The sequence below is a fragment of the Hemitrygon akajei genome, chromosome 27, assembly GCF_048418815.1.
Source record: "Hemitrygon akajei chromosome 27, sHemAka1.3, whole genome shotgun sequence".
Taxonomy (NCBI): domain Eukaryota; kingdom Metazoa; phylum Chordata; class Chondrichthyes; order Myliobatiformes; family Dasyatidae; genus Hemitrygon; species Hemitrygon akajei.
This window is the reverse complement of record NC_133150.1, coordinates 35,940,003-35,967,654: the sequence shown is the minus strand read 5'-3', so window position 1 is coordinate 35,967,654 and position 27,652 is coordinate 35,940,003. Positions and strand designations below refer to the sequence as shown.

At 42.4% G+C, this 27,652-nt stretch overlaps 1 protein-coding gene across 12 annotated transcripts in view; it reads left to right on the top strand.

Annotated features, from left to right (window-relative positions):
- nfasca (neurofascin homolog (chicken) a) overlaps positions 1-27,652 on the top strand; it is a 284,189-nt gene that overhangs the window by 132,362 nt on the left and 124,175 nt on the right. For 8 of the 12 annotated variants that reach the window (XM_073030634.1, XM_073030633.1, XM_073030644.1 and 5 more), the window contains exons 3-5: positions 20,238-20,395; positions 21,148-21,165; positions 25,511-25,616. In XM_073030634.1, the coding sequence (XP_072886735.1) occupies positions 20,302-20,395; positions 21,148-21,165; positions 25,511-25,616 (218 nt within the window). In that variant the 5' untranslated portion in view covers positions 20,238-20,301. The remainder of the gene's footprint in view (positions 1-20,237; positions 20,396-21,147; positions 21,166-25,510; positions 25,617-27,652) is intronic. The other 4 variants (XM_073030640.1, XM_073030639.1, XM_073030643.1 and 1 more) reach the window with 1 other exon arrangement.

Below are 27,652 nucleotides of genomic sequence, written 5' to 3'. Positions count from 1 at the left end.
ATGAAGTAGTGTTTATGGGTTCATATACCATTCATAAATCTGAGAGGGGAGAAGTTTAAATCATTGAGTATAGGGGCTTGTATTTCCCCCGGATGGTAGTAATGAGAATTGGTTTTGTCTCAAATGTGAGGCTCCTTAGTGATGGATGTCACCTTCTTGATGGTGGAGAGGGTTGTGGCCATGATGGAGATGGATGAGTTTTGTCATCCTGTGCAAGAATCCATGGGATCCATGTGATGCAGCCTGTCAAAATACTCTCTTCTGTACGCCTGTAGAAATTTGTAAGATGTTATATAAATGCCTAGAGTCATAGTTGTTGTTTCTCTCCACACCTTGTGTGTGCATTGGGTAGCAACCTTTTGCCATTTCCTTAGCATTTGTCTGCTTTTTTTAACGAGGGTGAGTTGCCAGCTCAACGCTCAATCTAGCACGGATGGAAGGCATGTAAGGAGCCGGTCGGATTTGAACCCAGGACCATTCGCCTCAAAGTCTGGTGTGGATGTCACTACCCCACTTACTGTTGCCCACGCTGCACCATAATATGTGGATCCCGGATCAGCCTCTACAGTCACCTCAGTGATAGATGACCGTTAGAAGAACATCAAACTTGACTCTAGTGATCACGCTAACATAGCTGATAGAAGTTTATGCCTTAGCAGAAGTACAGATGCTGAAGAAAAAAAGGGAATGATCAAGAGAATTAGATGGAAGATAGAGACAGCTCAGAAAAAGAGTAGCTAGCCTTGAAATTCCAGTGCACTTCAATGGGTGACCAGTGAGATCCTTATGCATCAGCACGATTCATCATGCAAGTTTCGGCTGCATCTGAAAACTTGGCCTCTGGCACAACTAAAAGTTCATTTGTTGTCAAAATGTATGGCTGAGGAGCAGTGCTATCTCTGGGCAGAAGAGAGGGCTGACTGGCAGCTGAAGTCGTGGGTCTGGACTCGTCATTGGCTAACTGCAGTGGTTGGGGGCAAAGTGGGGGTGGATGTCAAGGAGGGGTGGAGTATATGGAGAGCTGTTACTGTGTGCTTGCACTCTAAGGTTGGAATGAGAATGGGGTTCATGGCTTGAACTTAGATGGGTCCAGGGAGAGAGGCATTAAAACCATGCTGGGATGGGCGGGGGGGGGGGGGGGCATAAAATCACAAGTAAGGTTGGAACATAACTTCACAAGCATCCCATTTCAGTGCTGCACTGTGAAGCGCTTGTTGTCCGAAGTCAAAGTCAAGTGTACTGTCATATGCACAAAACTTACTTGTAGCAGTATCACTTGTACTTGGCATCAGCAGCATTCACAGGAATAAAGAGAAAATAAATTAAACATAAATTTTACACAGATTATACAAGAAATAGCGTAATTAGAGGAAGGTCAATTGTAGTGCAAAGTGACAGTCTTGCTAAACTGCGCCGGTTTGTTCAAGAACTGAATGGTTGAACCGCACAACATGGGACTTCAAGCTGCTGTAGGTCCTTCCGGATGGTAGCTGTGTATGGCCCAGCCTGGATGATGGGGATCTTTGATTATGGATATTGACATCATGAGGCAGTTCCTCCTTTATATACTATTGATGGTGGGGAGCGATGTGCTCGTCATTTATTGGACTGAGTCCAATAAATGAAATACTCAGCAGGTCAGGCAGCATCTGTGGAAAGAGAAACAGCAGATTTTCGAGGTATGAGATTCTTCATCAGAGCTGGGAATAGAGAGAGCAAGTTAGCAGAGAAGGGGGGGAGGGATTGACAGAACAAATAAATTGGTATTGGGTTATTATTGTCATATGTACAGCGATACAATGAAAAATGTAATTTTGCAAGCCAACTGTAGAGATAATTTCAAAACATAAATATATCCAGGCAATTACAAGGCAAAACCAATAATAGACGTTGCAGAAAAAGTGTTTTTCCTCCCACAGTACAAAAGGTTGATAGGTTAATTGGTCATTGTAAATTGTCTGATGATTAAGCTTGCATTACATTGAAGGACTGCTGGGCAGCTTGGCTCAAAGGGCTGGAAGGACCTACTCTGCCTTGTATCCCAATAAAAAATAGTACCGTGCAGCTAGACACTGAACTGATGAGGGCGATTTGTGAACAAAAGTGTTTATCTTTAATGTACAAGATGTGCATTCAATGGTATTATAACTGTAGGATAGAAGCCTGGTGGTGTGTGCTTTCAAACTTTAGCATCTTCATCCCAACAGAAGAGGAAGAAGAGAGAATGACTGGGGTGGGAGGGGTCTTTGATTATGCTGAGGGAAAAAAAATAGAATGTCTTTCATCGGGTGAGACCAAATTCATTAATACAGCAGTTAGAGCACATTATGCTGCTTTATCGTTAGCAAGGCTATGGGACCGACCCAGTAGGCCAGACTACTAAAAGAGAGGGCAAAAAAAAAGCAAATCGAGCTAAAATGATGACAGAAGTGGCCACTTCTGAAACAGTCAGAAAGAAAGAGTGTGTTACCTAAAGTTGGAGAGATCGATACCGAATCTGGCAAGCTGCCAACTGCCCAGACAAGAAGTGTTGTTCTTCAGAATAGTGTTGGGCATCAATGTAAGAGGAGAATTTCATACTGAGTCTTGGAGGGTGCCTGATCAAATTCCCAGAGGGAAGTGGAAATAGTCACGAGTGGTCTCAGTCCAGGAAAGTTACATAGCACAAAAACGATGAGTGTTACACAATCTAGTTTCTAGGTCAATATTAAGGAGTAAGCTCATATAAAAGTGATAGCAGAATTCAGATCCACATCATGTGTTAAGTTCCAAAGAATCTATGAAATAGACTGATGCCAATTCACATTAATATCTCCTTTAAGTATCTTCTGTTAACTGAAGCTTGCCAGAGCTCTGCTTACCAGATGGTGTTTGCAAGAAAGCAAGACATTTTTGGAAGCTATTTCTCATCTCATTAATCATTTCTTCTTGCCTGCAGTAGCAATGTACTTATTTAAAACAAAAATCTGTTTTGCAGCAAGATAAAAACCATTCTGCATTGAGACAGCTTGACACATAGTTACAATGTTCAAAAAGTCGAGATAATATTAAAGGACAATGGAATAGCCACTCCATCAATCAGAGAAATGAGGAGAGCAAACAGAAAAACAGAAATCGATTCTGCAAGCTTATTAAAGGAAAAGGACAGCAAAGGTAAACACTGGTTGGAAAATCAATGAATAATTGCAGACACTGGAAAACTGAAATAAAAACAGCAAATGCTGGAAAAGTTTGGAGGACCAAGTAGCATCCCCTCGCAATATATATGCAAACTACAGTGAATTGTCAGGTCTGCCGAAAAGGTCATTGGCTGTAGACTACCATCACAGCAGGACTAAATTATTTTTTTATCTAATGATACAGTGTGGAACAAACCCGTCTGACCCAATAAGTCACACCCCTCAGCACGCTTCTATTTAACCCTAACCTAATCACAAGACAATCTACAATGGCCTACTAAGTGGTACGTCTTTGGACTTCGAGAGAAAAATTGAAGCACCTGAAGGAAACCCATGCTGTCACGGGGAGAACTTGCAAACTCCTTACAGACGGTGCAGAACTCCGACACTCGTGAGCTGCAATAGCATTGTGCTAGCTGTAATGAAACCGCGACACCCACTTCTTTGTGTCTAGGGGAAAGGAGCTTGTAGAAAAAATAATTGTGGACACTACCCACCCAGCAAGACTGTCTTTGCGAAAGCTCCCTTGTTTTGCAAAAGCACCCTTCTGCAAAAGCGCTATAGGGCTATTAAAATAAAAACTTCATGCCATCTTAAAAGTTTCTTTCCTCGGGCTGTTAATCTGAGAAACCATTCTAGTTAGCCTGTCACTGCACTGCACTCTAAACACTTTAAACCACTTTTTATAAGGTTGTTTATATTGTAAGTGCTGGTATTTGTACAAACTTCATTCCATATTCGTACTTTAATCTCTAAGTTATTTTTCTTTGTAATTCTTTATTCTTATAAATGCCACAGCAAATTCATAATACACAAATATTTTATTGATCTTTGATCTGTCAAGACATTCTCTGGTCTCTTCATCAGAATTGTAACTCGGTTTTTTTGAAGTGTCCTGGACCGGCAACGTTAACTGTTTCACCTTCCACAGATGCTGCCTGCCTGCCGAGCTTGTCCAGCATTTTCTATTTTTATTTAAGTAAACATTATTTGCTTGGAAGATGAGACTGGGAAGTTACTAATGGGAAATAAAGGAATTGCAGGGACTTTGTGCAAATTTTTTGTGTCTGTCTTCACAATAGAAAACATTAGCTGGTTCTTAATAATAGAACTAAAAGGAGTGGAGATGGAATTATAAAGTGCTGAATGTTACCAAGGAAAAGTAATGAGATTAAAGGCTGATAATTTCCCTTGACCAGATGGCCTGTATGTTTGGATATTTAAAAAAGTGGCTGTAGAGTAAGATCCATTAGTTTGGATCCTCCAAAATCCCCTAAATTCTGGAAAGGTCCCAGGGATTAGGAAACTTGTATTTAAGAAATCAGGAAGACAGAAATCAAGAAATTGAAGGCCAGTTAGCTTGACCTTTGTCATTGGGAAAACGCTGGAATCCATTGTTATGAAATCAGTAACGCAAAACTACTTCTTAAGCCCATCACCTCTACTGGGGCACAGGCCACCAACAGCAGCTCATCCAGAGTGCTCTGTCCTGGGCCAGTCTTTAAAGTTTTTCCATTTGCAGCCCACCCATCCTCTTGCTTTATCCTTACTCTCCCAGGGATGAGGTCTTCAGAGCTTCTGTTGACATTTCTGCAGCACTGGGCTTTTATGGGATGAGGCTGCTAGTCCATGCCCAACCACTGTCCTTCCACAGCCAGGGTTGGGATCATCCACAGTGGAGTTGACGCGACACTTAGAAAATCATAATCAAAACCAAGCAGAGTTAATGTGCTTTTATGAAGTGGCAATGTATTTGACAAACAGGGTGTTTAAAGCTGAACCTGGTAATTCCCCAAAACATCTGGTACAATGCCAAAAAAGTAACTACCCAATGTGGTTCATGTGGTTAGGGGTAATTTGTATGAATACCAGTCAGGATAAATGGGTCATTTTTTCATGGGTAAGCTGTAATGTGTATGTTGCCATGGGAACTGATGCTGGGGCCTAATGACGCAGATGAAGGGACCAGATGTACTGGAGCCAATTTTGCTGATGGTGCAGAGATAAGTAAGAAAGCAAGTTTGTGAGCAGAGTAACTTGCAAACGGGCATGGAAAGGTAAAGCAAGTGAGGAAAATTTAGTAGATGGAGCTTCATGTGGAATGCAGAATATTGTTGAAATAGTGTTTCATGTATTGGAAAGTCAATGGTTCAGAGGTGACCCCTGAGCAATCGTTAAGTATATTTTTGATTCAACTTCCTATTTCTTGGTTCTATCAGGGAAGCAGTTATGTTTACCCATCTGCAATTTGCCCTTTGTTTCATAATCACTGTCTGTCATCTGAGGCTGTTCACTGCTTTGTCAACGTAATTAACAGAGAAAAATACTGTAACAGCAGCCCCTCTCTTCTGATATTTGCTTTCTGCTTGACCAAGCTGTACTTATTGAACTTGCAATATGTGATAGTGTTCTGTGCCCAGCTGATGTGCTAACTATTGCAGACTTCCCCAGCATCTCCTGAAACAGTAAAGAAGTATTAGTCATCAGGTTTTACTTAAATAAAAGGTGTTATTGAGGTCAGCGTTCTGAAAACACTTAGACCCCTCATCAAATCTTGACCTTGGACATCAGTGGTAGGGCACTGAAAACCTGGGCCAGCCATCTGGTGGGGATGTTCAAGAACATCTTCAGTCTCTCACAGATGCAGTAAGAGATTCCCACCTGCTCCAAAAGGGCGTCTATCATACCAGTGGCCGAGAAGAGCAGGGTGAGCGGTCCCAATGACTGTAGCCCAGTCTACAGTGATGAAATGCTTTGTGAGGTTGGCCATGGACAGAATTAACTACTACTTAAGCTACAACAGGTGCACAGCAGATGCAAGCTCACTGACCATGAGACTTGTAAACAGACAATGAGCCAACTCATGAACACTATCTCTCTGTTTGTGCGACTTATTTAATTATGTATGTTTCTTACCGTAATTTATCACTGTTTTTATGTATTGTTACTACAAAGCAACGAATTTCATGACATATATCAGTGATATTAAACTTGATTCTGATTGTACAAGCATCTTGAACAGTGATGCCACCAGTAAAATACGGCCATTCAGTTTGTGCCTACGAAGAATAGTTGGGGCTGTCTTCTACACACAGATATACAGATTCTTTAGCTTATGAAAGGATTTTTAGAAGAGTTTTATGGACAGATGAATCTTTTCATGAGGGAGACCAAATCCAAGCCACAAACATAAGTTAAACCCAGTTGTGAATTCAGGTGTAGCTTCTTTCTTCAGACCTGAAGGCATGTTTTCAATTAAGGAAAAGCTCAAAGGTGCACCAGGCAAAAGCAGTGAAGGGTTCTTCTAGGGTTAGTAAAGAGGGCTAATGCCAGGCTTAGATGGATCAAAAATATTGATGTAAACCATTTTGGTCCAAATGCTCCTTTTCAGTAGGTTCCCAGTAAGTCTCATGGTTTCGCACCACATAATTTACAGAGAATCTAATAAAGGGCCCTAATGAAGGGTCTCAGCTCGAAATGTCAACTGTTTATTAATCACCACAGATGCTGCCTGAACTGCTGAGTTCCTCCAGCATTTGTGTGTGTTGTTCCAGATTTCCAGCATCTGCAGAATCTCTTGTGATTATGGTGTAACAGTGTTTAAATTGTACTCTTCCAATCCAGTTGTCAGTGAGTGACTGCTGCTCTCTGAACTCCCATGATTTTCTGAACCAGATTTTTATCCAGGACTTTTATACCTGGGAGTCCATCGCATGTATCTATGGAAAAAGCTCTAATTTTGGCAAGAGCAGTGACCATATGTTCATACTCATGACCCACTACCATCATTAACAAGTTCTTCAATGTTTTAGTTTCTTTCCTCTCTTTTCATTTCATTCTTCCTTTGCCTTGTCCAGAATCAGGTCTTTAAATCTCTAAGAACCAGAGTTAGCTACTCACTGGATCCCTTGTGATGACATTGCTTTGTACACTTCCATGAAACAAAGTTTGACAGTGCCTTGTAATGGAACATTAACTGAACATTGGTGTGCTGAATGAGAGAACTCCATGGACCGTGTATAATTCATTGTCATATTCTGCTTGCAGTGGGCTACGGGCTTGGTGGAGTTGGTTACTGGGGTATTTTTGATTGACAGTTGGAGCCATATGGCTGCCTGTGGGAGGCTGAACACTTCCAAGGTAACAATGGCCCCACGAGACAGATGGACAGCTTTAAATTAGCAAGAGCAAAAAACTGATCAAAGACCTTTGACTTCCTGGTCCTGCCATGTCAGCAAGTGAACCCCTCTCCCGCCACTCTGTCTGGAAGGCAAAGAGCTGGGTATTGTTTTCCATCCCAAACTCTGCCTGAAACCAACTTAAAGTTTTCCACTGTCAGCTCTGATTTCTAAGGGATAATTTCTGCAGACAGTGTGGCCAGTGGCCCCAGGCAGAAGCTCCCTCTGATACTGTTGGTGTCTGCATGAATTCAGTCTAGAAGCCGCCACTGCATTTAAAAATTTTTATTTCGAGATGTAGCTTGGTAACAGGCCCTTCTGACTCAGTGAGCCCGCACCACGCAGTTACACCCATGTGACCAATTAATTTGCTACCCTGTACGTCTTTGGAATGTGGGAGGAAAATCCAGGGCAGCCAGAGGAAACCTACATGGTCACGACGAGAGTGCACAAAGAGCTTAACAGACAGCGATGGGATTAAACCAGGGCTGTTGATGCTGTAAAGCATTACGGTAACCACTACATAACTTTGACGCCCCCATACAGGCGTAAGCCTACTGAGAAGGTGAAGCTATGAACTTTAACTCCCAAGTAAAATTTATTATCAGCATACATACGTGTCACCACATAAAACCCTGAGATTCTATTTCTGCAGTCATAGTTGGCAAATCCATAGAACAGTAACTATTAGCAGGATATGTTAAGTATAAGCATAGGAAATTGTAAACTGTAAGTAAATCTGTGCAAATGCAGATAATAAATAGCAATAAATAACAAGCATGAGTAAACAAGATAAAAGAGTCCTTAAGTGAGTGTAGCTATCCCCTTTTGTGTAAGAGCCTAATGGTTGAGGGTTAGGAACTGTTCTTGAATCTGGTGGTGCAAATCCTGAGGCTGTTCTCCTTTCGACCTGATGGCAGCAGCGGGAAAAGAGCATGACCTCGGTGGTGAGGGGCGTTGATGATGAAAGCTGCTTTTCTATGGCAATGTTTCCTTAGAGTTAATAAAGAGTAGATAAATACATTAGAGATTTCTGCAGCTGGAGAGAGGTTGGGAATAGAGCCTGGGAAATAGACAGTGGCATAAATGAAGGGGAAGGGGAGGAAGATGTCAAACATACAGTATATGGTAAGATAGTGGCCGAGTGCCCCATTAATTCAGAATTATTTAACACATGTATATTGAACAGTGAAATGCGTCATTTGCATTAACAACCAACACACCCAAGGATGTGCTGGGGGCAGCCCACAAGTGTTACCACACATTCTGGTACCAACATAACATGCCCACAATGTTTAATAGGATAACACAATCAGCAACAACAGCAAAAAAAAAACTCCTTTCGCACCCTCCCTCCCCACCACACAGACAGGCCTCCAGGAAAGGCAACTTTTTAGCAAGATCGTATGGGGCACCAAGTTTTGGCACATACTCCCGGCCCCCAGGATGGCTGTGGAGCAGTCCCAGAAACACAGCTGGCAGGCAGACAGAACACTGCGTCACCTATTACACATGAGAGGATGCCTCAGTGGTGACAAACAACCACCTTGCCTTGCACTTGCACAACATGTTGACAAATATCCCTCATTAAAGTGTTAGCAAAGAAACCTCAGCAAAGAGCACATTTGCAGTTCAGCTCTAAGGACCCCAATAAAGGGGAACAGAACTGGTGAAGGCGAAGGAGTTTGGGGGAAGAAATTCTGAAGTGTGGTGATTCAATAGCTGTGATGAAGCAATTAAAGTTCAAAGTAAATTTATCATCAAAGTACATACAGTATATGCCGCCATATATCAGCCTGAGATTCATAAAGTAACTTACAAGCCAGTATTGAAGGAGCTCAAAGATCTGAGTGGGTTATTGCTTAAGAGGGTTTCAGAGATACAAAAAGGTAACAATTACTGGAAGGGATGGGGCTGTAGAAAGATATGAAAGCCATGTGAGAGTTTTAATAGAGTCATACAATCATTAGCACACTGGTGGAGTGAGAAGTATTATTCATGGGGTTGGGAGAGAGATGTTGGGGGGGGGGTGTTGAGAGGGATAATGCAGTGCCTATAAAAAAAAATTCACCCCCATGGAAGTTTTCATGTTTTATTGTTTTACAAAATTGAATCACAGTGGGTTTAATTTGGCTTTTTTTCAACAATGATCAATAGAAAAAGATCTTTTGTGTCAAAGTGAAAACAGATCTCTACAAAGTGAACTAAATTAATCACAGATATAAAACATAAAATAGTTGATTGCTTAAATATTCACCCCTTTCAAGTCAATATTTAGTAGATACACCTTTGGCAGGAATTACAGGAATTCAACGGTGGAACAGGCGAATGAAGTTACTTGGAACTCAACGGCTGTGAAGACGGATGAAGGCTGCAACAAATCCATCAGCTCCAATCATCGTGGTTTCCATGGCATTGGAATCAGTTGGTTGATTTGTGAAGTATCGTGTGCTTTTTGGAGTGGAACATCAAGTACACGCACAGGCGTCTTCACTCTGTGCATCACATAGATCAACGGAACGAAGACCATCATCCTCGACCTTGAGGGATAGCCATGACAACAGCCTTCAGTCTGTGTGGATAGGTCTCTTATCAGCTTTGCACATCTGGACATTGCAATTTGTCCCCATTCTTCTTTACAAAACTGCTCAAGCTCTGCCAGATTGCATAGGGATCATAAGTGAACAGCCCTTTTCAAGTCCAACTGCAAATTCTCAATTCTCAATTGGACTCTGACTTGGCCTCTACAAGACGTTAATTTTGTTGTTTTTAAGCTATGCCTGTTTAGCTTTGGCTTTCTGCTTGTGGTCACTGTCTTGCTGGAAAACATATCTTCTCTCAAGTCGCAGTTCTCTTGCAGACTGGATTTCCCTGTATTTTGCTGCGTTCACAAGCTTTCCAAGGCCTGCTGCAGTGAAGCATCTCCACAGCATGATGCAGCCACCACCATGTTTCACAGTAGGGATGGTGTGATTTTGATGATGTGCGGTGTTACGCTAAACTTAGCATTTAGTCTGATGGCCAAAAACCTCCATTTTGGTTTCATCAGACCATAGAACTTTCTTCCAGCTGACTTCAGAGTCTCCCATTTGCCTTCTGGCAAATTCTAGCCGAGATTTCAGGTGAGTTTTTTTTCCAACATTGTACTTTTCTTTGCCACTCTCCCAAAAAGCTGTGACTGGTGAAGCACCCAGGCAACAATTGTATGTGTTGTCTCCCCCATTTCATCCACTGAAGCTTGTAACGCCTCAAGAGTTGGTATAGGTCTCTTGGTGGCCTCCCTCACTAGTCCCCTTCTTGACAGTCACTCAGTTTTTGAGGGCAGCCTGCTCTGGGCAGATTTACAGCTGTGCCACATTTTTTCCATTTCTTGATGATTGACTTAACTGTACTCCAAGGGATAGTCAAGGATTTTTTTTTGTATCCATCTCCTGAGTTGTGTTTTTCAAAAACCTTTTTGCAGAGTTGCATGGAGTGTTCTTTTGTCATCATGGTTTAGTTTTTGCCAGGATACTGACTCACCAGCAGTAGGACCTACCAGATACAGGTGTAATTTTACTACAGTCAATTGAAACACCTTGACTGCACACAGGTCTCCAAAAATGATCTCCATTTAACTAATTATGTGACTTATAAAATCAATTGGCTACACCTGTGATGATTTGATGTGTTATGTGGTGTGTTATGTTGCGTTTTATATTTGTAAGTTAACTTAGATCACTTTGTAGAGATTCGTTTTCACTTTGACATGAAATAATCTTTTCTGTTGATCAGTGTCAAAAAAAATCCACTGTGATTCAATCTTGTAAAACAATAAAGCATGAAAACTTCCAAAGGGGAGGGTGAATACTTTTTTGTAGGCACTGTAACTGTTCTAAATAGATGTCTTTGCATCCCGTGGCTATGCCCTGTGGTCATAGACTCCCCCACTAGTGGAAACATCTTCTCAACATTCACTCTGTCTGGGCCTTTCAGTATTCAATTGGTTTCAATGAGATCTTCGTCATTCTTCTAAACATTAGCGAGTACAGGCCCAGAGCAGAGACAACAATCCTCATATATTAATCCTTTAATTCCCATGATCATTCTTGTAAATCTCCTTTGGACTATCTCCAAAATCAATGTTTCAGTTATTCTCTCCCTTTGTGTACATTTCCTGACATCATGCTTAACTCTCACTTTAATCCCATCCTTCCTAATTTTGAACTCTGCCAGCAAGCATCCCCATAGCAAATTAACTTTCAATTGCCTAAATTAGATCACCATTAGCATTCCATTCTTGAGGGAATGGAATACCCCTCATTCTTATCACTTTCAGTTTGAGCATCATTCCCTTGAATCTGCTTAACACTTTCTGCAAGGGCACTGGATCTGCCCAGAATGAATACAGATTGGATCCAAGCAGAGCTTCCCACAGCTGCTGCACAGTTTTGTGTTTCAGCCTCCTTGAGAGAAAGGGCAACATTACAGAAATATTTTAGAATATTATCTGTCTCAATCCAGGGATTTGATGGTTTTGTTACTTTCATTGATTGCGGCACAAAAAGGATTAACATGATGTTGTATTTTCCTTCTTATTTTGGCTGCTTGGTTTTGAATGTTTAATCCAATTTCTGCAATGTTTCATGATTAGGACAGGTCATCCTCAATCATTTTCATTCTAATTCTCTCTCTGTCTCTCCTTTTCTCTCTATCTCTGTCTGTCTGTTTCTCTCTCCTGTCTGCCTCTCTCTCTCTCTCCCCACCCGCTTCTTTTTCCCTCTTTCTCTCTCTCTTTCTCTTTTTCAAGACTGTGACATGTGCATGCGATGTAGTGACGCCATCATGCCTGTGAGACAAGCAGATGCCAGAGATAGTTGGGATGCAATAAGGAATGTGTTAACACTCTGAAACTCCTGATGCCTCCAGAGTTTGTTATAATAATCACAGCAGCAGAAAGGGTTTATAGACCAACTCCAATCACATTCCTGTTGCCCATCCCCTGTTTTTCTCACTCATCTACACTCTTGGGGCAACTTAGTGGCAATTAACCCACCTTTGGGGTGTGGGACGAAGCTGGGGCCCCTGAGAAAACCTATAGGAAGAATCTGCAAACACAGACAGCACCTGAGGTGAAGTTTGAACTGTGTATCAGCAGCTCTACTGTCTACACTATTATACTCCACAGATGAGCTCCACAGATGAGCTGTGAATCTTTTAACAAGCGTGGAAATGTTCTTTGGAGCTGTGACTGCTCACAATGTAGAAGAACCTGTCGAAATGCATATGCAATGAATACCAGTATTAGAAAGGGTAAGAGTGTGACTTTGACATTGGGTCGAGAATCTGTCATACACTGACAAATCCAGTAGTTCCACAGAAAGTGAAAATATGCTGTTCACTGATTAGTGAAGAAATTAGAGGAAAGAACATAAAGTTGCAATATTTACACTAGGAAACAAGAAACATACCAATGACTTTTGTGATGAAAGGTGTATCTGGACTTGCAAATTTGGTGATTTCTTAAACCTTTCACTACAGAGCAGATTACATGTGATTTAAGGCAAACATATTTAGTCCAAGTTGTTAAGGGAATGAAATTTTACTGAGTGTTTTTATTGATAGACCTGATCACTGAGCCTAAATATCTTGCAACTGGTGATGACAAAGGAGAAAGGAGGGGATATAAACATGAAGCCAGAAGAAGTAGTTGTAGCCCTTAATGGTTTCTTAGGATCAGTGTCCATAACAAAGGAAGACTTCAGTAATGGTGAGATTAGGGTGAAGGATGTGGATATTATGAGATATGTCGTTATTAAGAAGGGGGAGGTGCTGGGTGTTTTTGGAAGACATTGAGGGTGACCCAGGACCAGATGGGATTTAGAGCAATAATCTGCTGGTGGATCTCAGCACCTCAAGTAGCAGCAGCGGGGACGGGTGTGCAGAAGGAATTATTGATGTTTTGGATCAAAACCCTGCCTGATGCTGAGGGAAGCAATGGTGGAGATTGCTGGCACCCTGTCAGAGATTTCTCTATCCTGTTTAACCATGGGCGAAGTGCCAGAAGACTGGAGAAGAGCCAACATCATTCCTCTGCTTAAGAAGGGTGACGAGGACAAGCCAGGAAATTATAGACTGGTGAGGCTTACTTCAGTGGTAGGGAAATTACTGGAGAATGTCCTTAAGGATGGGACTTGCATGTGTTTAGAAAAGCTTGGCTATTTAAATTCCTTAATGTTACCTCTTCAGAGAATCTGTCCTGGGACCAGCATGTAAATGCCATCACAATAGAAGGCATGGCAGCACCTCTACTTCCTTAAAGGTTTGTGTAGATTTGGCATGTCAACTAACCTCTATAGATGCACAGTGGAAACTATCCTAACTGATTGCATCACAGCTTGGTATGGAAACTTCGAAGCAAGGACTTATTAGGGACAATCTACATGGCTTTAGATCCAAGATTGGTTTGGTCATAATGGTGGAGATGTGCTTTTCTAACTGAAGGTCAGGGGAAAGTGATGCTTTGAAAGGATCCATACTGGGACTTCTGTTATTTATGAATATCGAATGAACAAAAACGTAGGTGATCTGATAAGTAAGTTAGCAAACACGTGGAAATTGGTGGAACTGTGGGTAGTGAGGAAGGTTGCCAAAGGACACAGCAGGATATACGCCTAGATCAGTGGGAAACCTGGCTGGAGAAATAGTAGATGAAGTTTAATCCAGTCAGATATGAGGTGATGTGTAATCGGAGAGCGAATGCAAGAAGAAGATATGCAGTAAATGCAAAGAACCTTCAGAGCATTGATGTAGAGGGGGATCTTCTTCAAGCCCAGAGCTTACTGAGAGTGGCAACGCAAATGAATAAGATGTACAGCATGCTTACCCGTATCAGTCAGGACATTGAATGTATATTGCAGCTGTGTAAATCCTCAGTTTACATTTGGAATACTCTGTGCCATTCATTATAGGAATGATATGGAGGCTTGGAGAGGGTGCAGAAGAGATTCTCTAGGGTGTTGACTTGATTGGAGAGTCTTAGCTATAAGGAGAGGTGGGACAAGGTGGATTGCATTTTTTCATGAAGCACTGGGGGATGAGGTGTGACTATAAAATATAGAACTATATAAAATTGTGAGACACAGATAGAGTAAGTAGTCAGCCTTTTTTCCTTCGGGTGGAAATGTCAAATACTAGGTTTAAGGTGAGATGGGGACAAGTTTTTCAACACATTAAATGACAGGTTCCTGGAAAGGTCTGTCAGGGTTAGAAGATATACCAGCAATGTTTAACAGACATTTCAATGGACACATGAGCAATCAGGTGATACAAGAAAACAAATTATGTGGAGGCAGATGAGACTAGAGGGACATCATGATCAGTTCAGGCTTGATGGGATAGCAATGATGTTCCTGTGCAGCACTCGTGTGTTCTTACATTGGACTGGCATTGCAAAGTTACTACATCAATGCAAAAGTGGCAATAGCAAGTGGAATTTCAAGCATCACTACATTTCTTCTCGCTGAATATTCTAAGCTACACTCTGTCGTGAGAGATAACCAGAATCAGAACCGGGTCTGAATCAGGTTTATTATCACTGACAAGTCATGAACTTTATTGGTTCCTGGCAGGAGGACAGGGCAAAACATAAAAAAAACTGTAAGTTACAATGAACAAATATAATAAATAGTGAAAAAGAGGAGTTAGAGAGAGCGAGTTAGTGTTTGTGAGTTCATGGACCATTCAGTAATCTGATGGTGGAGGGTAAGAAGCTGATTCTGAAACATTGAGTGTGGTTTTCAGGCTCATGCAGCTCCTCCTAGATGGTAGTTAAGAGAAGAGAGCATATCCCAGATGGCCAGGGTCCTTAATGATGGGTGCTGCCCCCTTGAGGCACTGCCTTTTGAAGGTAACCCCACAGTTGAAAAGGCTTTTGTTGGAGATGGAGTTGGCGAAGCTTTGGTGAAGTACAACATCTTCATTGAATAACAGGAAACTGTGGCCCAAAACTATCCAAAGTGGAGATGAAATATTCAGGATGGTATGAAGAATGCAAAGGCCATGCTTCGGGAACACACTCAGGCCCCATATAAGCAGCAGATCTGTCTCATTGAGCAGTTCCTGTCCCACTTGTGTAAAATTCTTTAGTTCCCGCATCACCCACTGTTGAAGCCATAAATCCAGAGCAGAAGCATCCTTAGTGTGGGTAGTCAGAAACTTTTTTTTTCCCCAGGGTGGAAATATCCTAAACCAGAGGGCATAATTTTAAGATGATTGGAGGAAAGTATAGGGGGATGTCAGAGCTAAGTTTTTCACACAAAGAGTGGTGGATACATGGAATGGTCTGCAAGGAATGGCAGCAAATGCATGAGGGGTATTTAACGGACTTTTAGATAGCCATATAGATGATAGAAAAATGGAGGGCTATGTAGAAGGGAAGGGTTAGATTGATCTTCAAGTAGGTTAAAAGGTCGGCACAATGTCATGGGCCGAAGGATCTGTAATGTGATGTAGTGTTCCATGTTCACTCTTGGGGAGCTGCTGCAGACAGCAGACCCAACGTGACACAAGGACAGCACACCATGAATGCAGGTGAGACAGTGATCGCTATTCTGACTCATGTAAAGATTTAAAACCGTAAAGGAGTTAGTCTTCCCTTATGCTGCTGAATGGTTGCATCTGTCAGAAGGAAGGATGAAAAGTTAATCAGAGCAGTGTAAGCAACGCAGATCCTGCAGAGTGAGAGTTGCATAACACTAAAACCGATACAGATAAAACAAAATAGATTTTTATAACATCTATGTTACATGTAAAGTATACACAGTTGGAAACAGGAAGGGTTTAAGATAAAAGTATGAATAACTATAAAGAGGAATATTGGTATAACAGTGATATTTCATTTTCATGGATGGAGGCACATACTGCAGGAAGTTCAAGCATCTAACCTTAATGGAAGATACAGTTAGTTCTGAATCAAGCCATCTTATGGTGATAGTGTTACATAGCGCAGAAACGAGCCCCTTGGCCCACCTTGTCTTTAGTAAGTTCTTTACACCGAGAATCGTGGAATGCCCTGCCAGGGGTGTTAGTAAGGGCAGATATAAAGGGACATTTAAGAAACTCTTAGATAGACACAGAGGTGACAGAAAAATGGAGGGTTATATAGAAGAGAATAGTTGGATTGATTTTAGAGTATGTTAAAAGGTCTGCACAATATTGTGGGCTGAAAGGCATATACTGTACTGTAATGTATGTCTATGTTGTCCTCCTTCCCATCTGTACTACTTCCATTTAGCCGTGTCATTTTTTTGCTTCACCCGGCCTCACCTTCTTCGTATTGTCCAATCCACTGTCAGTCACCTCGCTGACCCTGCTTCACCATGCATTCGATTACTGTTGTGCCTTCCTGGGTTAGTTACCCTTTCCCTCTCCCCATAACTGCTTCTGCTTTATCCTACACAGTCTGCTCGGCTATCACCCGTTTGGGTCCACCTGCACTCCTCCCTACCATCTTACTTTTGATCCACTTGAGCTGCACTGTTCCCTTCAGATCTGCATGAAACATTGGATAGGATCCAGAGGAGTTGAATGGGGATGATCCTGGGAATGAAAGAGTTAACATTTGAGGAGAGTTTGATGGCTCTGGGCCTGTACGTTCTGGAGTTTAGAAGAATGAAGAGGGATCTCATTGAAACCTATCGAATATTGAAAGGCTTAGATAAAGTGGATGTGGAGATGTTTCCTATAGTGGGGGAGTCTAGGACTGGAGGACACAGCCTCAAAGTAGAAAGGCATCCCTTCAGAACAGAGGTGAGGCAGAATTTCTGTAGCCTTTTGGTGAATCTGTGGAGTTTATGGCCACAGATGGATGTGGAGGTCAAGTCATTGGGTATATTTAAAGTGGAACTGGATAGGTTCGAAATTCTGTCAAAGACTACAGTGAGAAAGCAGGAGAATGGGATTGAGATGGATAATAAATCAGCCATGATGAAATGGCAGAGTAGACTCGATGGACTGTATCATCTAATTCTGCTTCTATGTCATCTGGTCTCACTCCCTGCCAATTCACCTTTGGGTCCACATGTGCTCTACCCTGCCTTCTCCCGTTCACATCCGCATGTGCTCTGCCTCTCCCTTAAATCCGCTTGACCTCTAACACTGCTGGATCTGCCAGATCCACTTCATTCTACGGCTTCTGTGCTTCTCCTGGCTGCCTGCTACCCATGTGCTGTACGTGGGTCGCTCGTGCTTTGCTCTGCCTTGTCAGCCTGTTCATGCTTCCCCTTACCCGGTGTACTGGCTTGTCACTCCGCACCTCCTCACATGCTCCGTGCAGTTCCAATCATTTGCTCTCTCTACTTCCACCTTACAGCCAACACTGTTGTGCATCCCTTGGTTATTTTCCCTTCGCTTTGCACATCCTGGTACTCGTTCACTCTGCATGACCCTTTAAGTCATCACCTTTCCACCCTGCTGCCTCGAGCAAGTCCTGGAGCCTAGGCCCAAAAGTCAAACCCATGATCAGTGAGGTTTGGTTATTAACACAAATGACACATTTCACTGTGTGTTTCAATGAATATACATGCTCTCTTCCCAATACTACCATCAGGGAGGAGGTACAACAGCTTGAAGACACACACTCAACTTTTTGGGAACAGCTTCTTCCCCTCTGCCTTCAGATTTCTGAATGGACAATGAACACATGTACACTACCTCACTATTTTTGTGCTATTTATGTAATTTTTAAAAATATACCATATATTTCTTAATGTAGTTTATAGTTTTTTTTTGTAAGTATTGCACGGTACTGTTGCCGTAAAACAAGAAATTTCATGGCATATGTCAGTGGTATTAAACCTGATACCGATTCTGACTGGCATGGCTGTCGAGGTGATGCCTCTTACTGTTCAGCTTGGTGACCTCACGACACCTGCTTGCTGTTGCCATCTGTCCAACCTTTGCATTGAGGGCGAGGGGGTCAGGAGTTGGGCAAGTGATTAAAGTGGAGGCAGGTTCCGGCTAGTGAGGGAGGGGAAGTCAGCAAGGAAACAGAAGTCAGGATGTGACATTTTTCATGCAGTCAAAGGTCAAAAGGCGATTTAATACCGAATTAATGAACACCTGGCTCTTGGGTTGACGGAGGAGGGCTTTGCAGGCAGCATCAATCATGGAGCAGGTGGAAGGCATGCAAGCCACGAAAGTGAACATTTGACGCTCACAGGCCTTGCGGGGTTTGATCCATACGGTAGCTTCAGTACGCAGCTGCACGTTGGACAGTAGATTAGTATCGGCCCCACTGACTTGTCTTTGTGGATTCCTCTGGTAAAAGAGTTCTGTCCAGTAACTTCATTCAGTCAAGTCGAGTTCATTGTCGTGTGCACAAGGTGCGGGTATAACGCAAAACTTGCTTGCAGCAACATCACGGGGACGTAGATTCAGACAACACACAGAACATAAATTACGCAAGAAAATGAAGAAACAGGAAAAAGACAGCAAAGACCAAGGAGCAATTTTATTCACCATATACATGTTAGGAATTTGCTATGGTGTGTTGGTCAGGGCACAACATACATCAAAAAAACAACATTCAACGATTATAAACAGTAAAAAAATAAAGTTAGAGGTTTAAGGATGAATATGGAATAAAATGTGCATTAATACATAAATGCCAGCATGTATTGAAAATATAAACACCATTATAAAAAGTAGCTTAAAGTGTCTACTGGTAAACAGGACATTAGCATACCACAGAAGACTCAGTAAGAGACAAGTGCATGCTTTTCAGTCTCCATATTTTAATTTGTTCTCTGGATCTGATCACCACAGGTCACAGCTCCCCAGATGAGTGGATGGCCTGATTACCAGCTTGCTTGTTTTTTTTTTATTTAGAGATACAGCGCAGAACAGGCCATTCTGGTCCAACGAGCCTCACTGTCTGGCAACCCACCTATTTAACCCTATCCTAATCTCAGGACAGTCTACAATGACCATTTAACCTGCTAACTGGTACATCTTTGGACTGTAGGGAAACGGGAGCACCTGGAGAAAACGCGCATATTCACAGGGAGGATAGAAACTCCTTACAAAGGATGCTGCAATTGAACTCCAAACTGCAACGTCCTGAGCTGTAATAGTGGTGTGCTAACTGCCATGCTCCCATGTTTGCAATGCGATCCATTTCTCACTTTCTTTGCCCCACCCAATCCCCTCGCCCTTCCCCTACGCTGGCTTTGCCTTCAGAATCTGGGTTTTGCATTTTCTCTCAGCCTCTGCACTGTTTTATGACATTCTTTGATGCCCAGCTCTGTGAGCACAATGTTCAGCTCTTTTCCTTATGTGTCCCTCATACAAAAACAAATTGTATCTAATTGTGAGTGTCTGGGAAGCTTCACGTATATTTGACGTGTGCCTTTGGTACATGTTGCTTGTCAGTCTTTGCTTGTGGGTAGTTTTCATTGATTCGGTTGTATTTCTTTGCTCTACTATGACTGCCTGCGAGAAAATGAATCTTAGGTTGTATTTAGTGGCATATGCGTACTTTGTTCATAAATTTACTTTGAACTTTTTATACTTTGAGACTAGAATGAGAGGATATACAGTAGGTCTAAGGTGAAAGGGGAATCTGAGGGGGACTTCTTCACGTTGGGGGTGATGCGCCAAGGGTGGAACGAGATGTAAGCGGGAGTGGTAAGTGCAGGTTCAATTGTGGCATTGAAGAGAGGTTTGGATGAGAGAGGTATTGAGGCTATGGTCTAGGTGTGGGTTGATAAGAGTAGGCAGAATAACAGGCTGGCGTGGACCAAATGGGGAGAGGGGACTGTTTCTGTGCTCTAATACTTTATGACCCTATGTTATGTACATAAACAACATAATGCATTTAATGACTGTTCTTTGCTAACAGGTGTCGTCCAGAGTACCCAGCCCAGAGGACAACTTTGCTCTTGGGGAGCACTTAACTGGCAGAAATGCTACCAAGGGAAGGCATCCTACTGCACTTAAGATTGCTGCTCATCTTGACTCTAAGTCACCAAGTTACATCCATTGAAGTCCCTCTCGATCGTAAGTGTTGTAAGTCAGCAAAAGTGATGCTGCAGAGGTGAATAGGCAGGATAGGGCTGCTGCTTGGTGAAAATATTAAAGTCCAGTTCTTCACTCAACTTAACAAGGCTTTTGTTAATAAATGGGATCCATTAACACACATTTACATAAATTATAAAGGTATGTTCATGAATGGCTAACTTACTAGGAGTACAATAATTTCATCATAATCTATTTTATTTATGCATAATATGCATTAATAATCAGTAAATTAATTGGCATTTTTAACAAAAGTGGCTTACGAATCGTAATTTAAAAAAAGAAACTCTGGAGATATTCAGCAGGTCAGGTAACATCTTTGGAGAGAGAGAAAGTTAATGTTCTTGGTCAGAACTAACGAACAATCTTCAAATTGAAACATTAATTCTGTTTCTCATTCTACATGTTCTGTCTGACCTGCTGAGCATGTCCATCCTTGTTTTTTGTTTCCAATATCTAGAATCTACTGTTGCTTGCTTTTTAATTGGTGTATAAATCTGACCGATGTATTGATAAGGATTTGTTAACAAGTAGTATTTATTAATAGGCTATTATTAATATAAATGGTATATTAAGGAGTATGCATTAATAAATATTCACTAATAATCAGTATGTTAATAACTGCACATTAATAGGTCATTCAGTTGCAAGATGTTGATAGTTTTTGTTGCTTTTACTAACCTGTTTTGTTTCCTCATCTGTGTTCCTTCAATTTGCCTTCAATGGAACAAAAGCAAACCTTCAGAATCAGTGTAAGTTCTTCCTCTTTCTCTATGAACATAGCCTTCAGGTCCTCCACTCGGTACACTTCCAGCCTCCGGATTAGTCATAAGGGACAGGGTGGTTTGATACTCTACAGTGAGGCTATGGACATAGTGCCATAATATTCAGCTGCAAAACTTTTGAAATGTGCTGCAGAGAACTGGCAGAAACCCACAAGGTTTAATGACTTTAGAGTCCTATCCTATTGAAATAGCGCATTAGTAGTTAATTTAGAAGCTCAAGGTTTAAGCAGTACTTTGTGTGTGAGGTTCAAGGATATAGAGGATTTCTACAGAACAATAGTTTCCCACTCAAGCTCAATGGACTGTCAACTAAGAATCCCTCTGTATTCTCTGTAACCTTTACCTTCTCACACTGTACCGAGCTAAAGTGATTCTCTGAATTTTCTTTTTATTACGAGGGAGTCGAGAGTTGCAGAGAAATAAAGAAATGAATGTTTATTTGATGCTGGAAACAGGTCAATTATAATTTTACAAACTTCAAAATCAGCATCGGGTTTAATATCGCTGGTATATGTCATGAAATTTGTTATTATGCAGTAGCAGTGCATTGTAATACATAAATTACAGTAAGATATATACATCTAACAAGTTAAATCAGTGCAAAAAGAGAGAAAAGAAGTTGTCTATTCAGAAATCAGATGGCAGAGGAGAAGAAGCTGTTCCTGAATCTTTGAGTGTGTGCCTTCAAGTTCCTGTACCTCCTCCCTGATTGGAGAAATGAAAAAAGGGCGTGCCCTGGATGATGGGGGTCCTTAATGATGGATGCCATCTTTTTGAAGCATCACTTATTGAAGTTGTCCTGGGGAGGCTAGTGCCCATGATGAAGCTGACAGAGTTCACAACTTCCTTCATCTGTTTCTAATATTCCTGTTTGCCCCTCTCCCCTACTTTACCTATTCCCGCTCCCTTCCATAAAGTGGGAAAGGACTTTTAGCAAAAGGAAGCTATAGATGCACACAAGAGCAAAGGGGACAGAAGAGAATTTGGATTGGCTGAGACAGACAGGAAGAGACTGGTGGAGTCATGAACAAAATCACAGATCAGTTATGTTGAATGGCCTGTTTCCTAGTTCAACATGACCTTGGATTAGACCTGTCTCAGTTGATAGATCTGAGGCTTTTGGTGGTGCACTCAAACAAATTCTCTTGCTTGAGGGCATTTTATTTTGATAAAATAATTACTTTGATAACCCCTTTCACAACTTCAGGATGCCCTGAAACATATTCTTGCTGATCGAGTTATTTTCCAAAGCGTGAACGAGACAGCTAATTTGTGCCCAAAAGATTAAATACCATCTGCTAGTTGAGATAGAAGTACCAGCTGGATCATTGGGGTGGGCTGCTTGAAGTAATTACCAAGAGATCTATAGTTCACCTTAAGCAAGCAGGAGGGCTGGTTTAACGTTACCTCCAGTGGTGTCACTCTCACTCAGGAATGATCTGAAGTAGTCAGAAAGATTATTTTAACTTGTTACACGTCTGTCGAAACAGACAGTGAAATTTGTTATTTTTGCATCTTGTCCATACTGCACCAACCACCGCCACTGGGCTATAAACGTGCAGGAACAGTGTGTGGTTAAGGGCCTTTCTCAAGGACACACACGCTGCCTTGGCTGAGGCTTGAACTAACAACCTTCAGATCGCTAGCCCAAAGCCTTAATCACTTGACCACGTGCCAACTATCAATGACCAACACAGTGTGAGGATGTGCTGGAGGACAGCCTGTAAATGTCACCATGCTTCTGGTGCCAACATAGTATGCCCTCAACTTACTAACACTAACCTATCATCTTTGGAATGTGGGAGGAAACCCAAACAGTACCAGGAAGAATATACAAGCTCCTTACAACAGCTTGCAAGAATTAAACCCTAATCACAATCGCTGGCACTTTCCTAACAGCAATGCTACCATGCCTCCCAAATTAGGTGAATTAGGTGCCCGAGTCCTTGAATTCAGGAAGTTCTGATGCTTGAGGTCTGTGCTTTAGCACACAGCAACTCAAAAGTTGCTGACAAGTTACGACAGCGTCTGTACCTATGAACTGGCCATAATCTGTACAGTCTGCAAGTTGCAAGTGTGGCCATGAACAGAATTTCTTGCAGGCATTCATAGTAGAACAAAAATAGTTAAAAAAAAAATTAAGTTATAGAGTCTTTGAAAGTGAATCATTGGTTGTGGAATCAGTTCAGAGTTGAGGTGAGTGGGGTGATCCATACTGGTTCAGGAGCCTGACGGCTGAGGGGTAATAACTGTGCCTGAACATGGTGGTGTGGGACCTAAGACTTCTGTGGCTCCTTCCTGATTGCAGCAGTGAGAAGAGAGCATAGCCTGGATGGAGGAGTTCATTGATGCTAGGTGCTGCTTTCCTGTGGCAGCACTCCTTGTAGATATGCTCAAGAGTGGCGAAGACTTTTCCCTGTGATGGACTAGGTTGGATCCACCACCACTTGTCAACTTTTTCATTCTTAGTGTTCCCATACCAGGCCCCAATGCAACCAGTCAGGACACTCAGTGTATAAAGTGGGAAGAGAGCATGGCCTGGTGGATTGCAGCTTTGCTGCTGTATCCATGGCTGCCAAAAGAGACATTTGAAACACAAGAGATTCTTCAGAAGCTGGAAATCCAGAGCAACACACTCAGAATGCTGGAAGATCTCAGCAGGTCAGGCAGCATCTTGTGAAGGAAATGAACAATCAATGTTTGGGACTGAGACCCTTCTCCTTTAGGTTGCCTAGCTGCGTCATCTTCATGGGTGAAAACATAAACCTCGCGTTTCTCTCTGGGAATGTAAAATCCTCCTGAGACTCATGCTGCAACTTGGCTTTGTATCCTAGCACTGAAACGTTTACGGCGGTGTTTTAATCCAGCATTGGTTGACTTATGCATTGTATCCTTTGTTATGCTTTCCATTAAGGACTCGCTGCCAAGAGTTGTGTTTTCGTTGAGGCTTGGCTTTGGTCTGGTTGCGTCTGCTGTGTGGCCTGGCCACCTGGGGCTCCCTGCTCTGTTCCCCCATCCCTCAGCCTCATTCCAGCTGAGTCTTCCCTGCTGCTCGCTGTCACCGCATTTCACTGCACGCAGATGCCAATCAAACCCTGCTCCCTTTCTACCCTGCTGTCAAGGCCCTCACTTGTCAGCCAAATCAAGATGAGAACTTAATATTCAACCCCGCTCGCCACCGTCTGCCTCAGGAACTACATCTCCCCTGTGGGGCACACAGGACGCATGGCTTTCAATATATGTTGACATCATCATTTCTCTTTCTCTGGGGTGGTACGGTAGCAGAGCAGTTAGTGTAATGCTTTGTAGCAGCCAGCTGTAAGATTGGGGATTCGATTCCTGCCACTGTCTGTAAGGCGTTTGTACATTCTTCAAGGGACCCTGTGTGCTTCCTCCGGGTGCTTCGGTTTCCTTCCGCAATCCAAAGACATACGGGTTGGGATTAGTGAGGTGCGGGCAAGCTATTATGGTGCCAGAAGCATGGAGACACTTGCAAGTTGCTCAGCAGAATCTTCGCTGGTTTCATTTGACACCAAACTACGCATTTCACTGTTGTTTCAATGTACGTTTGACAAATAAAGCTAATCTTTATCTCTTTCTTCAAAGGAAGGAGGCCATTTTTATTTGATCTCCCTCCTCTCTCTCAATGCCGTCCTTCTCTTTGTCTCCTCTCCCTCCTGCTCTTCTCCTCATCCTCTTCTGCTCATCTCTCTGCTGAAGATGTCGATTTCTGGGGAACCATTTCGCCCTCTCAACTGAGTAGTCATTTGAAATGCACAGGCAGTAAACGTGGCAAAGCAACAGTACAGTTTTGTGGAAGAATTGTCAACATTTCCGGTCAAAACCCTGCACCAGGACTCAGATGAAGGGTCCGAATCTGAAACGTCAGCTGACCATTTCCCTCCACAGATGCTGCCTGACCTTCAGAGATCCTCTGGCAGTTAGTTTCTTGCTCCAGATTCCAGCATCTACACTATTGTGTGCTTCATGTAAGGCACTCTTTGTTCAGAAAAGACGGTTGATACCTTGCCAAGGCATTCCATACCTGGTTGCCTGTATTCTCACTCAGTATCTCAAAGCCCCGGCCAATACCAGCCACCAAGGACGGGAGCAATGCTCTTAGCAGGGTTAGTCCCAACTCAAGAATGAAATTACTGTAGAATAGGAAACTTACAAAAAGTATAACAGTGTTGGCCTTGTGTGTTGAGGCAGGGAAAGAAAGTTAGCCTTTTGCTGTAATTGTACTTTAGTCATGTACAGCCTGTTAATAATCTGTCATTTCCCCCCCCCCCCTTTAATCTGTCTCTTGCAGTGAACCAGCCTCCAACCATCACCAAGCAGTCTCCAAAGGATTACATTGTAGATCCACGGGATAACGTAATGATCGTTTGTGAAGGAAAAGGGAACCCAACGCCTGTGTAGGTACCAGTGACCGGGGGCATGACATGGTCGGGTGGGTAGGGAGGGTTCTGACTATAGGTGAGGTTGCTCAGTCTTGTAGCAAGCAGATTCTATAACTAGAGACTACTTGTGAGCAACTGTAGAAGTGTAGAAGCAATTCTGAAGAAGGGTCTCAGTCCAAAACATAGATGGTGCCTGACTTGCTGAATTTCTCATGCATTTTGTGTGTGCTGCTCTGGATTTCCAGCATCTGCAGAATCTCTTGTACATATATAGAACTTTATTGCCCTCCACTGTTGAAAACTGGTTTTGCAGACTAACTGTGGAGCTCAAAGTGACTTTAAAAAAAAAGCAGAAGACTATTTGACTAGCCCATTGAGTCCCCGCCAGCTCCGTGGGGTGCAGTCTACTCGTTACTCGAGTGTGTTGCAAAATCAGGTTGTGCTGAGTTTCCATAACTCCTTCTCAGCTCCTTGTATAAAGTACTCAAATCGCCAAGACCCCGGCAATTCTGAGATGCAGGAGATTCTGCAGATGCTGGAAATCTTGAGTAGCACACACAAAATGCTGGAGGAACTCAGCAGGCCAGGCCCAAAGCTTTGCCTGTTTACTTCACACCACAGATGCTGCCCGACCTGCTGAGTTCCTCCAGCATTTTGTGCGTATTGCCCTTGCAATGCTAACCCTTCGATTCTGTAATCGGTCTCCTCCAGGAGGTTGAATCTGCATCAGCTCCTGTCGGTCAGTGTCGAGAGTGTACCCACATACTGCACAGGAGAAACTCTCCCTATCTCGCCAATGTGTTTACCAATTATTTTACGTCTGCATCATCCGCCATTGTTAACACTTTGCAATCTATCAAAATATCCTGACATTTTGAGTTAAGCAACAGAAAAAGCTTAAAACCCTCAGCAAGTCCGGCACCACCTGTAAAGGGAGAAATATCTTGAAATGAGGGTGGTACCAAGCCACGTGTGGTAGAGAAACTAATGGTGCAAGAGACCTCGGGTGTTGTCAGTGTAGTTTGCACATTCCCCACCCCTCTCCCCATTGAGTATCCTCTGGTTGCACCAATTTCTCCCATATCCTAGAAATATGTAGATTGGTAGGTTAATTGTTCAATTGCCCCTAATATATAGGTTAATATCTTGTTACAGTCTGTTTAAGTGTTCCAAGGAGAACAAACCCAGTTTTCCAGGAAACAGAAGTGCCTGTTAGGCTGCAGTCGAGGTTGCGTGACTACACCGCCTCCTCCCTCTCCCTCTCTCTCACCTCGCCCCGAGCTACATTGTTGGCCAGTGGTCATGTTAATGTCGGCAGACCTGTGCATTGTGCAGGGGAGCTCACTCCATCTTCAGCAGGAGAAATAGAAGAGCAATGCTTATATCTTTGCAACATGAATGTGCTGCCAGTGTAGCAGCTATCACAACTGTGCTTGCAAATTGCTTCCTGATACAACCCAGCTAACCCTTTCATACAGACTTGAGTTTGCTTCTCATTATGTGATCGACTCCCGATCAACTTTACTCGCCATATACATTTACAAGTATTAGGAATTTGTTGCGGTGTAGTGGCTCGACACACAACATAAAACACCAGTCAACAAATATATAGAAAAAAAGAATTATATAAATTAAAGTTAGAAATACAGATAAGGAATAAATATGCATTAATACCATCATGTATTTACGATGTATGCAGCATTATAAAAAGTGGTCCTAATGAAGGATCTCATTCAAAATTTCGACTGTTTACTATTTTCAATAGAAGCTGCCTGACCTGCTGAGTTCCTCCAGCATTTTTTATCTGTTGCTTATAAAAAGTGGTGTATTCCTGGCAGGAAGATCACTGCTTGCTCCTCCTTACACCTTGGCTCCAAATATCCAATCTTTTTTTTTTTAAATTATTTCTGCCAATTTTAGTTGGGTGCCCTAGATATCTGAAGCAAGGATGGTGTGATGGGTGTGATTCTACTTCATTGCAATTTCTCGTGTCCATTTACAGTTTGTTGTTAGCCTTAACCCGGTTGCCTACTTGTCTTACTTGGCATCAT